This window comes from Macrobrachium nipponense, chromosome 21 (assembly GCF_015104395.2).
Source record: "Macrobrachium nipponense isolate FS-2020 chromosome 21, ASM1510439v2, whole genome shotgun sequence".
Taxonomy (NCBI): Eukaryota; Metazoa; Arthropoda; class Malacostraca; order Decapoda; family Palaemonidae; genus Macrobrachium; species Macrobrachium nipponense.
Window position 1 is genome coordinate 10,820,612 of NC_087212.1, and position 18,733 is coordinate 10,839,344.

Genomic DNA, 18,733 nt, shown 5'->3' on the forward strand with positions numbered 1-18,733 from the left:
AAAAGTTAGGATAAAATTAATTACCTGATAATAGTATATTTCAGAACAATGAATTACTCTAGGTTTTCTACTTCATGTTCTTACTTAAATCTGAAAATGAGAAAGGAGAGTTACAAAAATAAGTAAATTCATCAAATACCCCAACAGCTCCTGGCATGTGTTAGTACGGTTCTAATAGAACTGGTTTTGTGAAAGGAATAGTAATGAACTGTATATAAGATTCCTCATATATGTACTACGTAAGTGCATATTCTCAATGATTCTAGACTCTTAAATTGTGATAATTTAAGAGGTATGAGACACACCACCTCAGTGCTTCTAGAACATTCATAGTTAGTACTTGAATTTTCTCTTAATTTTATTAATCCTTTATTTGTATGCTAGTATAAGTTATACTAAGCACATTAACTGCACAGGTTATAAAAGTAAAGGCTTGTATCTGGCTTCTTAATTTCTCTGAATTTGCCAAATTATTTTTTAGCAGAGATGCAGTACCAAAAACATAACTGCATCTGAGGTTCCTATAACTACTACCTATCCTTTACTATATAGAAGAAAAACCGAATATCAAACCTTCTAACAAAATTTCTAAATTTATATGCTCTCAAATGTGTAGAATATTTCATCATTACCATTTTCCCATAAGTGAGTTAAATAAGTTGCACAGTTGCATATCTGTTGCATATCTATGTGGATATGAAATGACAAATTTTCTAAGACAATTTGTATTTTTCATAGCTACAAACCTGAGGTCTTAACAATAGGACAATTTCTAGCGCCAGCTAGGCGCTAGAAATTATCCTATTGTTAAGACCGAAGGTTTGTTCGCATTTGAACAAATGGGTACTATTTAGCAACATCTTTAGGAGTATATAATTGGACTATATCTGGTTCCCAAGATATATGGGCTATTACTTTTAAGATATTCAAAGCATCTAAGCTCTTGAATAAGGAACCCATGTCAACCAGTGATCAAAAGTCAACACTGAAAAGCAGTGTGCTTATATATCTGGGTCAGAAAGTAGCCCATGAATACAGCATAAATTAATTATTACACTTATACCTGTAGAGAATTTAAAACCATTCATATCAGCCCAGGTATAATTAGGTCAGTTACATGCTACTGTTGAATTTCAAATTTGTCATTCTTGTTCTAGCAAAGGCACTGAAAGGTTACCTACAAAGTGCAGTAAGAATGTCACATGGAATGATATAGGACATCCATTCAAAGCTAAAGCAAATAATGTTACACACAACACACTACCTTGGAGGACTCCTTTTTCTTGGAATTTTCTCTGAAACAGGATATCTCCTCTTATGACCAAGAAAAATAGTGCCAAAAGTCTTAATAAATTAATTAACAATAGTCCTCTCCTTTCAATCCTGAATTACATGTGTATTGTTGTTAGAATGCCAAATCTCCAGGAAGTATCATATGCTTTTTCAAGGTAAAAACAAAAGTTACATGATTCTTCTTGGTCACATGGAAAATCAAGTTAAATCAGCACATCTGTTGTTAAGTACATTCTTCTAAAACCACAGTGGTTTGTTGACAAAAATACCTCTCTTCTCCTAGACTATATCAGCCTTACAGAGTTCATCTTTTCTAAGCTCTTACAAAAACTTATCCTTCCCATTGTTTGGAAAAGGTAAAATAATAACTAGTTCCAAGACATTCCATCACTGGTATTATGACAAATTCTATTAATGATACTTAAATGAAGGACTCGGGTGTATACAGACACTGGGGCCATAACGTTCCTAGTGACCAGAGCTGAATTACATTCTTGGTAAAGGTAAAGTTTTAAGATTCCTTCCTTTCTAATGTGAAAATTTGTCTATATGATGAAAGTGAAGATGAAAAAGCTGGTCAAGTAAAGTGAGAAGGCTAATCAGAGGGAGCATCAATCATACTCCAAGGTATCTTTATGCTAAAGTAGAGCATATAGCTGAAGTGCCTCTGTTCTCATGTTTTGTTAAGTACTCATGCACTATCCATCAAAATAATCTGGTTCCGTCTACAATTCTGAGTCTGCGTAACTATAATTAGAAGCTGCCTACTTTGTGTCAACATAACTTGATAGGTTTTCCCCCTAAAAAAGGGCATCTAATTCATACTGCATTTCTTCCTATTAATTTTTACCTCTTGTTTCAATCTTTTTTTTTGTTTGTTCTCAAAAATGAAAACTGTTTGAGTTCAGTCTCTTAAATACAATTCTCAATTATTTTCCAACACTGTCTCCAGTGCTGAAAACAGTTTAAAGCTTTCTATTTATCAATCAATCTATTAATCTATATACTACATATGTATGTATGTACGGGCAGTCCCCGGTTATCGGTGTGGGTTAGGTTTCTGACACCGTGACGATAACTGAAAATTGCCAGTAACCGAAAATCGGCAATAATAGCGCCGATCCCTGGCTATCAGTGACAAAAATTCAGTTACTGTCGGCACTAGACAAGCGCCATAAAACTGGATTGCTGATATCCAAGGCCACCAATTACCAGGAACTGCTATACATATACATACATACATACATAAATTATATATATATATATTAACCAAAGGGGAATTTATTCAACGATAATAGAATTGCCGGCCGACGTAATATATTAATTCTGAGGTAGAGCAAATTAGATATTAAAGGACATTTGTAGCTTGATATATGTATGTGAATCACGGTAATGTGATATGACTTATATATATATATATGTATATATATATATATATATATATATATATATATATATATATATATATAATATTACATACTTATATGATAAATATAAATTTTCATAATTCAAAAATGATCTCTTCCACCACCTGTATAGTTCCAATCTTAATAAAAGCAAACAAGACCCTACAAACACTAGGTCCTTAGTTTCATTAACTTGCATAGATGTGTATGGTGCAAATCACCTTTGGAAACTAAAAAAAAAAAACATTATATTAGCATCCCTAAATAAAATGGCTTTTAGCATTGTTATACTGGATGTATCAAAAGTGCAAAAAAAAAAAAACAATGTTGTAATCAGTAACACCATCAAAGCTGTGCAAAAAATCTATATCCAAACAGGTTATCATAGACTCAAACTGCAAGACAAAGTGGATAGAAGAACTGCATCTGTAAACGCAACCATAATAAATAAAATGACTGATTTTGTATACAAATTTAGTTTCATGCTGCAATCTCAGTAATGCATATCCTAAAGTAATGAAGAATAATAGAATTAGTAAAAATTTCCAAGGAAAACATCGCACAAAGAATTTACTTCTGACACTGCCTTGTGCTTTGGGAAAATAAACATTTTGTTTTAAATGAGTGCTTGAAAGCTGAAACTATTGTAATACTAAAATATCTTCCCCCACATTTAACATCCACAGAAATGATTACTGTATAAACTGTGTACTTTAAATGCACACATACAGCAATGGATGGAATATACATTTAATTTTCTCTGAAGCAAAACCAAAACTTTTTAGCACAAACTCATTACTTATGGTTCCTACCTACTTAGTCTGTCACAAATGCTCCCAGATGAAAATTTCAGAAGAGAGAACTACTTGCGGAGGCAAACAATGCACATGCATGGCAAATCGTTAATTTTCTTGTCAAACTAGCCTAATTTTATTTTGTCCCATTCTGACAGGGAGACAGTTTGGTGCAGGGAGGTGAGAAAACTTTTTAGGTAATGAATTTATATTGGGAGAATTATTTTTTTTTGGAGGGGGGGGGGGTTGTGGTGGCTTGGCTGGTTTTACACAGAATTCATAGTGTGGCAGTTTTGAGTACAAGTCCCAATCATGACTGACAGATCTTACTTGGCGACATTGCCTTACTGGGGAATAGGAGATCTGAAAGAGCCCATAGGTTTAACTCCTAGGTTATCAGTTGCCATTTCCTGGTTGTTCTCCCTGGTTCTAGCTTGGGTGCTGATCACATATGCATATGTTCAGTCTCTTAGGCATTGTGCACCAGTTTTATGGCCTGTCCCTTGCCTTTGCTGCTTGCAGGCAACCTTTAAATCTTCAATCCTCTACTTGTAGTGGTGAAATCTCAATTAAAGTAGGGAAGAATCAAATTGTCAGAGCCCCATACTATTAAACTGAGAACTGTATGATTTGTTCCTTTGTACAGTGAGCATTTGGAAGTACATACCCTCTCTAGAGTTTGGCTCTTCAAAGGTAATGGGGGGTAAAGCCCTGACCAGGCAAAGTAGGAGGATCTGAACATTCTGTACATTGACTAAAAATGATAGAATGGTGAAAAGTATGATAGGTAGACCTTTGTTTTGTGATGTTGGAGCCTTTTTGAGAAGTCTAAACTTAGTAAAGGAGGAAGTTGTATCTTGGGAGCACTGATCTTGACTGGATTAATTATTCTCCCACTGCACCATCAGCACACGAGCTCCATTTAGCTTATGAGCTGAATGCTAACTCTCTACCAAGCTTACAGATTGCATCAGCTGTTTACTCCTAAAACCCTCAGCAAGCAAACAGATCTAGGGTCTCCAAATTTAAATGTGGTTGACACCGGTGTTTTTCCAAACCGAGAGCTCCTAAGTACTAGATCTACAAGGGAAAAGTATTACTCTGAAAAAGGAAAGGTCAAAGGTCAAGTGGAAAGTTGACGACTTGGATGTAGGTCCATGAAATAGAGAATCAAAACCTGACAAAGTTTGATGAAGATAATATAGAATAAAGAGGAAAGTACTAAGCTAAAAGTGTTACCACAAGAAAAGTCTATGGAATAAAATCTTCACGGTAAGACAGACAAACAACAAATGAGACCAGAACTGGTTGGGAACATGGATTACCTATGCAGGCACATTGCTTACCTACCACAACTTACTTTTCTTCAAAAATCTTTGTTTGAGAACATTTCTTGACTTACCAAACTGGCCCTAAATAACCAGTTTGTGAAGAAAAATGTTCTCACATTAGTGCACATGACACTTGAGGTCTCTTAACAACATACTGTTATTTGACTTTTCCTTGATTTCATTTGTTCTTAGCATTATAATTAATACATTAACAATGTAATTGCTAACTTAAAAGTAATAGTAATTATGTATATTACAGTGGTACCTTGTCATACGAGTTTAATCGTTCCATGGCCAAGCTTGTAGCTCAATTTGCTCGCACATCAAATCAATTTTCCCTATTGAAAATACTTAAAATGCCTTTAATCCGTTCTATTTTACTGCTGTTTTCACATTGACAAAAGATGGATAATGTAAAGCTTGTATTACGATGAAATAAAGTGAAAATAGCGAACAGAATCACATAATTTTTTTGCTCAATAAACATGCCACCAACGCAATCTGTTAACAAAAAAAATAATTTAGTTCACAACTACAACAAGATGTATTCACGTAATATTTCAACTTAAAAACACATCGTATAACGAAAAATGCCTGTCTCATATAAGTCAAGTATCTAGATATTCGTTTATGCTAACTAGAAGCAAGAAAATTCAATCAGAATTGAGTTAAATATGGCGAAATAAACTCCTATTCGCCATCAGCTGATTTCCAAACCAAAACATTACCACTATGTTAGTATTTTAAAATACAATAATATGAGAATTTACCTATTATATTATTGGATACAGTTTAAAAGACTCATGGAAAAGATGCATACATATTTACTTTTTCTTCTTTGCTTAATTTTCATCACTATGCCAGCTACGTAGCAGCAGCATCTTGAGCTCGTACCGACATTTTTTACTCGTATAACAAAGCAAAAAATTGACCAAGTGACTCTTACATTAATTCACTCATAGGTCAAGGTACCACTGTATACCTTATGAGTTAAAACTCATATTGCCTGAATGGAAGTAAAATGTAAACTTTGTGGATATAATTTAACGAGTCTCCAAGTATTATTTAAGAAACATATCTCCATTCATTTAAATGATAAGTTTTTAAATCATTCAGCTGCCCCAGATGGCTGAATAAAGTATACGTCAACAAAGAAGAAATGTATGTGAAATATACTAGTACTACTCATAACAAGTTAGATGATAATATTTCTATAAAAAATATTTATATATGTGCAAAAATCATATATCTCTAATTAAAATAACAGGAGTATTTTAACACATCAGTGTCATATACTTTGTGACTGAAACTAAGATTGGGTAGTAGTTTATGTATAAAACTATATTGTTCATAGTTATTTATATATACAGTAAGTATATGGTAAATTTCATAAGCATGCACATTAATTGTTATTAGATGTATTAAATTATCATTTTTATCTTGAATTTGTCATGGTGCAATGTTTTCTATTATCTGGACAACAAATGATCTTTACACTAAAGTTAGAAATTATGAAACTTAAGAAATTTCTTTTCCATGAAAAATATATATTCTAGAAGAAGTCACTCCCCACAACAGATATATCCAAAGTGAAGTGTATTACAGGAGACTAGGTGCGAGAAAATTATATTATAAATATAGTACAGTAAATGCTTGAAATTCCCCACACCTCAATGTACAGGCTTTTTTCCTTGAAGACGTGCAGTAATTAAAACATTTTTAACCAATCCCTTTCATGGTTATAGTCAATATTTAAGCACAGACTTAGATAACAGAAAACTAAAAGCTCTAACCACTGCTCATTAAAAAATTGGTATTTCTTGGTCCTTTTTGGCAGCAATTACCCACACATCATGTTACGAAAAAAAAAAGACCACAATCATGTTATTAGTGACACAACAAAGATTATTTTTTTTCACCTCACGCCTCAGTGATTAACACCTTGATTGTCTATCCTACCTTTGGGGAAAGGTCCAAATGGCTGAGCCCGTGTCCTAGTAGTAGAAGCCCCAAGGTTGGAAGGGCTCACGCTGCGGCTCCCAGGACCACGAGCACCTGTTACATAATATGTTTTTCTCTGGGCTTTTCATTTCAGTACGTAACCTTTACCCTCACTTGTAGTCATCATAAGACTAGCTTGTACTTATAAGAAAAAACATGATTCTGGGATACAATTATTACATGTCTAAAGTGAAATACTACTGTATATCTTATATTCATGGAACATAAATCTAATATCATGTAAAATACTTTTAATAGTATAAAAAATGTAAAAAAATCACCAATTCATGAAATTAATTACTATGACATACTTTGTAATCACAATGAAGCGGTGTTCCACCACTGAATAAAAATCTGATGAAAATAAGCTTTCTAAATCCAGGTTATCTACCATAAATTTATGAACAAATTCTGCTCTTGGCAAATACACAAAACCCCCGAAATTTTAATATTTCTTTAATGTGATACATACTATCATTCTGTTCATTAGTGATTCTTACACTCCTTTTAAATCTGATACTACATTTTTATTTTATTCATTACTCCTACATTATCCTTGGCAGGCACTGAATGTTTTGTGTAAGAGTTTGTGTCCAGTTTTTCTCATTTCTTTTTTCACCCACAATCAGCCTACTGATAAAAATATTATTTTATTTTCTTATTTGTTTCATTATCTATATAAACAAGTGTATGTACTTCAAACAATGAATCAGTACACAATTATAATCACTAAGCCGTACGTATAGTATAGTATAGATTTCTTGTATATCGGGCACAGTGAATAAATGTCACAGACTGTAAAATAAGTCTGCGGGAAGTCTAAGACCTTGGCAGAAATCAACCCTAACTCCCTCTGCAAGAGATGCATATGTATGCAAAAAAGAAAGAAATTGTTCTTATTTAAGTTTCTTCCTGGACAGAGGTAATTTGGCCTAGATTTGAAAAGTCTAAATAATTCTAAACAAAAAAGGCTAAGGGAACAAAGCAGAGTGACACCTTGACATTTCAAGAATCATGAGTTGTGCAAGAGCAGGTTCATAAGCTCAAGCTTTAATCTAAAACATTTTCCAGTGACCAAAAATTTAAACTAAATTGGGAAACAATTTTATACTTTTTTCAAATAAACATTTGTAACTCCATCTCTCCATGCCTGTGTTGTCTACCTGTATCAAGACAAAACATTCCAGCAATAAAAAAATTTTCTGACTTTCAGGATGAAATACTGAAGAAAGACCAGAAATCTGCCAATGATGACCGATGACTGGAAGTATAGTTAATGTAAGAATACTGAACTGATTGGAACAATCCTTAATTCCAGTGCAAAATTTCGTGATTACTATAGGTAAAAGCAATCATAAATCTACAAATGAAGTTTGAACACACAAGGAACACAGTCCTATAAAACTCTGATTTAGACAATCTTAACTTTCTTTCTGGAAAAATTTCCCATTTTTATTCATACAACAGCAAGGTTTGCTTGTTTAGACTTTACCCCTCTGTAGATAACTTCCTGTGCTTGTCCCACACATTACATTCATACAACCTGTATTTAAACAAGAATACAAAAACTGAATAAGACAGTGGTTGACCTACATAGAATCAAGTAGTACTTAACTGGCAATCTAGAGGATAATTAAATAAATCATCAATACCTTATCACAGACTGTTCTCTCTCTTTATGTATTCCTTGTAAGGATACCAAACACATAAGCTGATTTACAAAACTGTGAATTAGTTATAACTGTCCCTTGAAGGCAAAAATCTACTTCCCACATCAGATAGTCAGGACAAGTCAATAACAATGCCGTAACATTTTGAAATATTGAAGAGTGGAATTTTCATCAAGTGAAAAACATATACCATTATACAATACTAACCTGTAATGTGTAGCATTTTGCTTTTCTTGTTACTTTTCATATTTAAAATGGGATTTCAATGAATTGTGTGAGTGACCCAGACATTTCTCTCTCTCTCTCTCTCTCTCTCTCTCTCTCTCTCTCTCTCTCTCTCTCTCTCTCTCTCTCTCTCTCTCTCTCTCTCCTAATACAGTACATATACCAAAAATAAATACCTAAGTAAAGAATTATTCATATGGCGATCTCTCTCATAGTTTCAGTTTCACAAAAACATTAATTCTGTTAATACACATTCAAGTACGGGTATGTACTTTATTAGTTGCAGCACTCTGAAGTTGACTTTTGTTACTGTGATTTTATGTGACAAGAATAGAAGCAACTGATAATATGTTCTGAGCCAAACCCATTACTAGTTTTAACATGGCCCTTTCATGCATTTCAAATCCCTTACCCTGCTGATGCGTGTATAAAGGTTCCCCAAGCTCCATAGTGGCTACTGTCTCACTTCTTGTATTTTTTTAATTAACACTTCGCCTGTCTTTACCAGATTCTGAACTTTGTCAGGATTATCATTTTCATTTATATATTAGTCACATTCCATTTACAACTTTAAATATTTGATATTTTTCAAGTTTGATGAGATCATTTTTGTGATATCTTTAGGCATAATGTTAAATACTTAATATTGGTGTTTTTCACTGGTTTGGTTTTCACTAGTGACCCAGATATGTTTCAGCTACGCTGTAAATGCTGTCATTTCATCCTTAAAATTTCAGCACTTTTCATTTTCTCCAGTAATGCATGGATGACCATCACTGAAGTACATTTCCAGCCCATTCAAGTCATCTAAGGGTTTATGTGGATAGCTGCAAAACTTCAAAAGATATTCCATTTAATTACAGATGTAAAAATTTGCAAATAGCCAAACTGAAACCTGCAGAATTCAGGGGAAACTGTTCACACTTTCATACAGAATAGCATCCTCAGCACACTCTTTGTGCAGCTTCTGCCTTTTGCAGTTCTTTCAAACTTCACACATCAATCAATCCTGACATCTGTCTGACTTCCTCAATAAAAATCTTACCATACAAGTTCCCTATGACACAGTACAGTGATGTTATGCTCCTATAATTCTTTTATTCTCCTCAATCACCTCTTGCCTATTCCTTTGGAACCTTTCTCTCTTCAAAGCTTGTTGGTCTCTAACTCTTATTTTCATCTTAGGGTTTTCCTTCCTTCAGTTTCTGAACAGCCCTTCTTACAGCCTTAAATGACACTTCTAAGAGCAATCTCAACCTTGTGCTAAGCCATTCCATTTCTGTATCATTCAGCCATCACTTCTGTCCTTCACATTGTTATCTTTGGAAAATTTATTTCCAACAATCACCTTTCTGGGCTCAGCCCGTGTCGCTTTGTGAAGTATCCTTTTAGTTCATATTTCTAAGGCAAATATTACTAACATTACCAGAGAAAGTTAAGTACTGCCTAAGTGTTTCACGTATTTTTAGCCAGCTAGGACCCGTTTTACTGCTTTTATTAGGTTCTATAACGGTGCCCTCTGCGACATGGCTACAGGCTCGCCCCAGCCGGCTCGCCTCGCGTGTTTCATTATTCAGGCTTCTTCGGTCTCCCATACCGTTGTAGCTATGACTCGTGATTACATTTTCGTGTTGTGCAAGATGTGCTCTTCATTTTATTATGGGAATCTAGCTCGATTGAGCATATGCCTCGTTACCTTAGCTCAGCATTCATGCATGCATGTACCTTTGTCTAGGTCTGTTAGGCGTTTTAGGACATGTGTCCTTCTCTATTTAGTCCTACTACCCTGGCCGTCGCCCTCCGTTATCACGTATCGGCAGAGGCCAGCTCCCAAGTAGTTAGGCGCCCTCCCTCCCAGGTCGGTTAGCCTAGCTTCTCCAGGACATTACTTTCTCTATTTCTGATGATTCCTTTCCTTTCTGTGATGATAACACTGTTTATTTTGTTTTGCATGCTAGAGACGGTTAGAGATAGCCTAGGCTACCTCAGTTCGCCGGGTCTATCCTACCGCGTGGCCCTACCACGTTCACGGTGAACCAGGCGATCGCCATGAGCCACCGGCTCAGTCCCCCCACCCTGCTTCCCCCTCCCCCCCTATGGGGGGGCAAGCATCACTCACTCATGTTGCCACGGCAACCATCCGGGCTCTCTCCCCTCTTCCTCTCTACCTGGAGAGGATACAGGAGTCTGTGGGGGGGGGGTACATCTGAGACTGCCTCTTCCTTCCATTCTCACCCTGGGTTCCACGGGGGGTCTCCTGTACGCTCGGGCTCGGCTGGCCACCTCGCTCGACCGTGCTCAGACCCCCTCGGGTCCCTTACCGCTCTCTCTTACCCTGGTCACCCCCCCCTTACCCACCGCGCCAGCGGCGGGCTGCGCTGGCTCCACCAGCTCCTTAAGGGGGTGACGGAGAGAAGCTCCGTTGCATGCATCTCTATACAGTTATTGATTCTTGTTATCATTTATATGTATTGTATGTTTTATATTCCGCTAGCCGGCTGAGTGCCCGCTCACCAACTGGGTTCTCCCTCTGCCTGCAAGTTTTTTCTCACAGCGGAGCTGTGCTCCCACTAATTGTATTATTATTATTTACTGGTTTAGCCTACTCATGTTTCTCCCCGCCGTCCTAGTACTCCTCACCCCGGCGTATAGACTGGTTACTAGTTTGGTGGAACTCCTTACCCCAGAGCGCCGGAATTATTCTAACTAGTATACCAGCCCTATTGGACACTCACCACTACAGAACAAGAGAAGGCTAACACCTATTTTATCCACTCCGGCATCTGACGGAGTGTCATATCTCTTAACGGACTTTGTCCTGTTAGTCAGTGTTGATACTCATGTATCTGTTCACTTACAGGCTATCCATTGCCAGGAATCCGGCTGTAACGCTGTGTTACAGGACCCCTGTGGCCACGAGGTCTGCCGGACCCACGCCGTCTGCGCCATCCGCTATGGGGACATAGCGGTCTGGCACCATGAAGCCTGCTCGATCTGCTATGATCTCGTGGAGCAGTTTACCTCCGGTGTAAGTACATACCGGAGTTCATTTGCTATATAAAATTTGACTATACAAGTGCAGTCCTAATAAGAGATACAAAAATGATATATTTGCTCATATAGTTAATCATATAATTTTTAGGCTTCCCCCAATCTAGGGCTTACAATAACCCTCTCTTTTAGGCTGCCGCCGTCAAGGACGCCGCATCGACCACCCTGAAAGCCTGGGTCGGCGGATTTGGTAAGAATGTGACCAAGGGGCAGCAATACATCCTTGACAAGAATATGGCTGTCCATATCTTCCCAGGAGGCAAGTCTACCTGTTATGTTGACCCGGCAGCGGCGGCCCCGTACATTGCCACCATTCAGCATCAGGTGGCTCAGGCACTGGCGGACCAGGGCAACTCCGAGATCCCAGACGACGTGGCGACGCTAAATTTAGACCTTGAACTAATGGCGGTAGGTGATGCAGGTAGTATGTTGGATGAGGCAAGTTTGTTGGGGGCTCAAAGGCTTCCCTTGGGCCCGTCTGGATCTACTTCCCCTGTACCTTCTACTCCTTCTTTCCAAGGTTTCTCAGAGAGCGAACTTTCGGTTAGGCCGAAGTCCACTCAGGCTATCCCTAAGGTGAAAGGGAAGCGTGAGTTAAAGACCCTGGAGAAGACAGTGTCCAAAAAGACTACGTCTTCTTCCTCTCATAAGTCTCCGGCTCACCATCCCGGAGCAGAGAAGTCGAAGTCCTCTTCTTCGCACTCCAAAGGGTCCAGAGGCAAGTCCTCGAAGGACAAGGCTCAGCCATCTGCGGATCCTGAGCCTTCGACCTCTACGGGGGCACGCCCCAAGACTCCTACCGTGATCAAGGATCCTAGCCCCTTCGACACGGAAGCGTTTACTGCTAACATCATGCAGCAAATGGGGAACTTTGTCGGGAACTTAGTTCAAGACAAGTTCGAACAGATGTTAACACACATCTCTTCTTCCTTCGAGGAGTCGGGCCAGTCGATCCGAAACATTTCGGAAAGGCTGACCAACCAGGAGAACCTGATGGCAGGTCTCCGAGAGAACCCTGCAGCAGTTCTCCTACAGCCCGGTATGGCGGTGCAACCCATGCCGGACTACGATACCCTTCCTCCCTATACGGCAAATAACCCATGGAGGGTTTCGTCTTATGTCCCTTTTAAAGACGGAATGCTGACGTTGGCGGACTGCGGTACTCGAAGGCTTGAGGACTTCGAGTTTCACCCCGCCGACCTACAGCCACCATTCATTGGTTACGCCCGCCTTACAGAGGCGGCGATGAGAAGGGAGGACAGAATTCCTGAGGAGACGGTAATCTTTAGCCGAGATCAGGCCCAGAGGGAGTGGCTCAGAAGTTTGGAGGATTGGGATTGCACCAATACCAAGCTGCAAGCCTTTAAGAGCCCCTTTACTATCTTTGTGGTGGACGGAGAAACCCCCATTCCGTTCACCACAAAGTTGGCGGAGTTGACTCTTCAGGCCCCCATGAAAGATGAGCCCATGCCTCAACTCGAGAAAACGGAGCCCACATCCCTTCTCCTTCCAGGCACCGAAGATCTTTGGGCAGACCTCCCAGCCACGTTCACAGTAGGGAAACTCAAGCCAGATTGTGCAATAACACAATTTAGCGAGAGGCTTCCCAGGCTCCCAGACAATCTTATTCAGGCTGAATTCGATGCTAGGACCAGGCTAGGGAGGTCCTTAAATGCCCTAGTAATGACAGAGGTTGCGGTAGTAACTTACGGCACGGAACCCCTTTTCAAATTGTTGGCTAAGGCACAGACACGCACCGTGCAGTGTGATCTGTATGACTTCGCAATTGCAAGGCGCAATTGCAGAAAACACGTGCTGCAAGAGGCGACCATTCGCCACGAACCTAATAGGTTGCTCGCGGCTTCCATATGGGGTACTGACCTCTTCCCGGAAGTGTTGGTCAATGAGATTCAGCACGAGGCGACAAGGCTGAATCAGAGCCTTAAGGTCCGTTGGGGACTTTCAAGTAAGAGAAAGTCTGAACCTACTTCCTCTACTTAAAAGTTGAAAAAGCCTAGGAAATTCCAACCCTTCCAGGCTACCCAACAGCAGCAGGTGGTACAGGCAGTGCCAGTCTCCCAGGTGGCACAACCCTCCACCTCGAAGAGTCAGTCCCAGCAATTCCTCCTACTGACTCCCCAGAACCAGCCTTCTACCTCTTCAGCAGTGTCACCGGCCTTCAACCCAGTCTTCGAAGGCCAAGCTTTCCAACCCTTTAATAGGTTTGGAAGAGGCAGTAGGACTAGGGGTGCATTTCGCCAAAGGGGCGGCGGAAGAACACCTAGCAGAGGCAAACACTTCCGGGGAGGACGCGGGTCACGACCTGCCCCAAGTCAGTGAGGATCCTCAGGTAGGAGGGAGACTGTTCCTCTATCGCCACAGATGGGGATTCAGCAATTGGGCACAAAGTATTGTGTCCAAAGGACTGGGATGGAGTGGGATCAAGGGCCCTCCTCCATCCAAGACCTTCCTTCAACGGCCAACATCGGAATTGACGGAGTATGCTCAAGAACTCCTTCAGAAAGGAGTAGTGTCAAAAGTCAAGCATTTAAAGTTTCAAGGTCGCTTGTTCAGCCTGCCAAAGAAAGGTTCAACCAAACGAAGAATAATCTTAGACTTATCCCGTCTAAACTTATTAATTCATTGCGACAAGTTCAAAATGCTGACTATCTCGCAGGTGCGGACCTTACTTCCCCGTGGGGCCGTCACCACCTCTATCGATCTTACAGACGCATACTATCATATCCCAGTAGCAAGACACTTCCGCCCGTACCTAGGCTTCAGACTAGGGAACCAGGCATTCTCCTTCAAAGTAATGCCCTTCAGGTTGAACGTGGCCCCAAGGGTATTCACGAAGATGGCGGAGTCAGTAGTTCAGCAACTAAGGTCTCAGGGGATAATGGTAGCATAGCGTATTTGGACGATTGGCTTGTTTGGGCAACAACCATTGAAGAATGTCGCAAAGCAATGGTCAAAGTAATACAGTTTTTGGAACATCTGGGGTTCCAAATAAACAAGACCATGTCCAGGCTAACGCCGGACTTACGCTTTCAATGGCTCGGCATTCAATGGGATTTAAGCTCCCATACTCTGTCAATTCCACTAGCCAAAAGGAAAGAAATAGCCAAAGCAACAAGACAATTCCTCAAATGCAAACAAACATCAAGGAGAAACCAGGAAAGAATCCTAGGTTCTCTCCAGTTCGCCTCAGTGACAGACGTTCTACTGAAGGCAAAGTTGAAGGACATAAACCAGGTCTGACGCTCGAGAGCAAACAAGTCTCAGGACAGATTGTCAGCCATCTTGCTGATTCTCCGCAAGCGACTCCACCCCTGGGCGGAGGCCAAGAATCTATCCAAGTCGATTCCTCTTCAATTCCCCCCTCTGGCGTTGGTTATCCACACAGACACTTCTCTAAGCGGATGGGGAGGATATTCTCAGTTCAAAAAAGTACAAGGGACTTGGTCTCCTCAGTTCCGCCAGCTTCACATCAATGTATTAGAGGCTATGGCAGTGTTCCTTACATTGAAGAGGCTCCTACCAGCCAAGAAATCTCACATCAAGCTGATATTGGACAGTGCAGTAGTAGTACACTGCATCAACAGAGGAGGATCCAAATCAAGTCATGTGAACCATGTCATAATAGCCATATTCTCACTAGCAGCCAAGTACAAATGGCACCTATCCTCCACTCACCTGGCGGGAGTAAGGAACGTGATAGCAGACGCCCTGTCTCATTCAGTTCCTCTAGAATCGGAGTGGTCTCTGGACAGGCGTTCATTCCAGTGGATATGCCAAAAGGTCCCAGACCTCCAGGTGGATCTTTTCGCATCACAATTGAACCACAAGCTCCCGTGCTATGTGGCTCCCAACCTGGACCCTCTGGCTTATGCCACAGACGCCATGGCCATAGATTGGAATCAGTGGAAGAAAGTGTACCTCTTTCCCCAGTGAAACTTCTGTTGAAAGTTCTCAACAAACTCAGGACTTTCAAGGGACAAGTTGCTCTAGTAGCCCCAAATTGGCCCAAGAGCAACTGGTTTCCACTACTTCTGGAATTGGGTCTCCGACCTCAACGGATTCCCAATCCCAAGCTATCTCAACCAGTACAAACGAGGACTGTGTTCGCTTCCTCAGGAATTCTCAAAACCCTAACTTTATGGACTTCATGAAGTTCGCAGCTAAAAGAGATGCAAACACTGATCCTCAAAACATCTTTTCTTAGAATCGGATAAAAGAGAATCAACCCTACGTCCGTATGACGCAGCTGTTAAAAAACTAGCCAATTTCCTGAAGGAAACAGAATCTCGAACCATGACTACTAACCTGGCTATCTCCTTCTTCAGATCCTTATTTGAAAAGGTTTAGCAGCCAGTACTATAACTACCAATAAGTCAGCTCTAAAGAAAATTTTTCAATTTGGTTTTAAAATAGACTTAACAGATTCTTATTTCTCGTCTATTCCTAGAGCTTGTGCTAGGCTCAGACCATCAGATAGACCTAGCTCAGTTTCATGGTTCCTAAATGATGTTCTCAAACTGGCTTCAGATACTGATAATGATTCATGTAGTTATATACCACTCCTAGGGAAAACATTATTTCTTTTAAGTCTGGCTTCAGGAGCCAGAGTATCTGAACTGTCGGCCCTTTCTAGAGACTCAGGCCATATCGAATTTCTTCCATCAGGAGAAGTTCTCCTCTCCCCAGATCGAAAATTTTTGGCCAAAAATGAGGATCCTTTAGTGAGGTGGGCCCCTTGGAAGATCCTCCCTCTTCCTTAAGACCCTTCTCTATGTCCAGTGACGACATTACAAGCCTATCTTTCTAGGACATCTACGAGATCCTCAGGCCCCTTATTCATGAGGGAAAAAGGTGGCACTATTTCCTTAAAGGGAATTAGACAACAGATCTTGTACTTTATTAAACAAGCCAACCCAGATTCGTTCCCCAAACTCCACGACATTAGGGCAGTAGCCACCTCAATCAATTATTTCCAACACATGAATTTTGATGATCTGAAAAAGTACACAGGCTGGAAGTTGCCGACAGTATTCAGGCGCCACTACCTGAAATCCTTAGAATCTTTTAAATTTCCAGCAGTGGCAGCGGGAAACACAGTTTCTCCTTACACTGTCTAAGTAGTTTAGTCGTAGATCCAGATCTCCTTTCTACCTGTCTCATCAACATCCTTCCTGTAATCCTGCCACCAGGTTATACCCTGTTTTGAGCCTTAGCTGCCAAAAGGCTATATCGTGATGTTTTCCTTATTTTTTTGCTAGGATTACTCACACTTGTATATAATCTATCATTGTCTAGTTTTAAGTTATCGTAAGTTAGCATAAGTTTAGTTTTAAATTCCTGTAAGTTATCATAAGGCTAACATAAGTTACCATAAGTTATTTTAAGTACATATACGATAACTGCTGTAATTATTGCTCTAGATTATACTCCTCTAATATATTTGGTTTTTTCTTATTACCTTATAGTATTTTGAATTTCCTCAAGCTTGTGGCCAATTCTCTGGTACTATTTCACGAAGCGACACAGGCTGAGCCCAGAAAAGGAATTTTGACGAAGGAAAAATCTATTTCTGGGCAAGGGCCCGTGTCGCCCAGTGAAATCCCCCCCCCCCCCCCACCCCCCCCCTTTGTACACCCACCCTTGGGCCCAAGCTTGGTCTTCTAACTCCAAGGATGGCCGCTAGAGGCGCTCGTGCTGGCGTGGGAGCACTAGTAGTAGTAGTTACTGGCGTGGGCTGTGTATCAGCTCTCTCTAGCAGGAGGAATTTGTGAAGGAGAGATCTAAATGACAAGAGGCCCGTGGTAGTGGTTTCACTCGCCCCAGAAACCATACCGACACCCTCTTTATATAGGGTGAGCGAGTCAGAATACTCTGACATCCCATTTTAGTTTTTCTCTGGTAATATTAGTAATATTTGCCTTAGAAATATGAACTAAAAGGATATTTCACTGGGCGACACGGGCCCTTGCCCAGAAATAGATTTTTCCTTCGTCAAAATCCCTTTTTCCAATCATGTCTATGAAACACTCCATTCTCATTCACTACAGAAACTCCACATCTACCAACATCCGTAACCGACTTTGGAATCTAAATAACATAGCACAACAATCCTTATATATCCTCCAAACCTAGCCAGACACAGGTTCAGAGTCTTCCTAAAACATGCACATTTACTCCCAATCTCTTCCATTCCTGGACAATTATGCAATCAGTATCACAGCTTTTTCTCACTGCACTCTTGGTCTTACCCAAATACATACATGTATATGTATATATATATACATGCTTATCCAAAAGCAAAGTAAATTACACGTGAAATACAATACCCTAACATATAAAATATTTACAACGCATTAGATGTATGTTCCAGTACAGTTTGTAAAATGAAGTAGTCTTATTTCAAAATTTCAAAAGTGGGGGAGGTTACTTTTAGTTTACCAGTATGTATGATTTTAAATACTGTATATCCAACAGTATTCAGCTTAGGGTACAAAATTGCAACACTTCTCTGTGTGCTAGATTTAATAGAAATGATTTTTTTTTATTATACTGTACAGATTTATGGCCATCTGAAAGTGTTTCCAAGTTCTTCATCAGCAAAAATACAATATATATCCAATGTCCCTAAGCTGAATAGCATATTCCACTGGTATTTTATCAAATTACAAAAACTACATCTTGATATATACACAGATCTCTTTAATTTCTGTAGCAGTACTACTACATAGTTAGTCAATGTAATGAACATGAATCTGTTTACATAAAAATCTGAAACTCTCAAATAACTAACATTCTAATTAAGTATATTTTGCAAATCTGAAATTAAACAGTGAACAATATATCAGCATGCAAAAAACAATGATGCTTAGTCAGAAAAAAAAATAATGCAACATGCAAGGCTTCGGACACAGTTTCCTCCCAACATTTTAATAACCCAAGTT

At 39.7% G+C, this 18,733-nt stretch overlaps 1 protein-coding gene across 1 annotated transcript in view; it reads right to left on the reverse strand.

Annotated features, from left to right (window-relative positions):
• LOC135197783 (MAP kinase-activating death domain protein-like) overlaps positions 1 to 18,733 on the reverse strand; it is a 312,071-nt gene that overhangs the window by 143,394 nt on the left and 149,944 nt on the right. Inside the window, 1 exon segment of the mRNA XM_064224890.1 lies at positions 6,784 to 6,879. Coding sequence (XP_064080960.1) covers positions 6,784 to 6,879 — 96 coding nt within the window.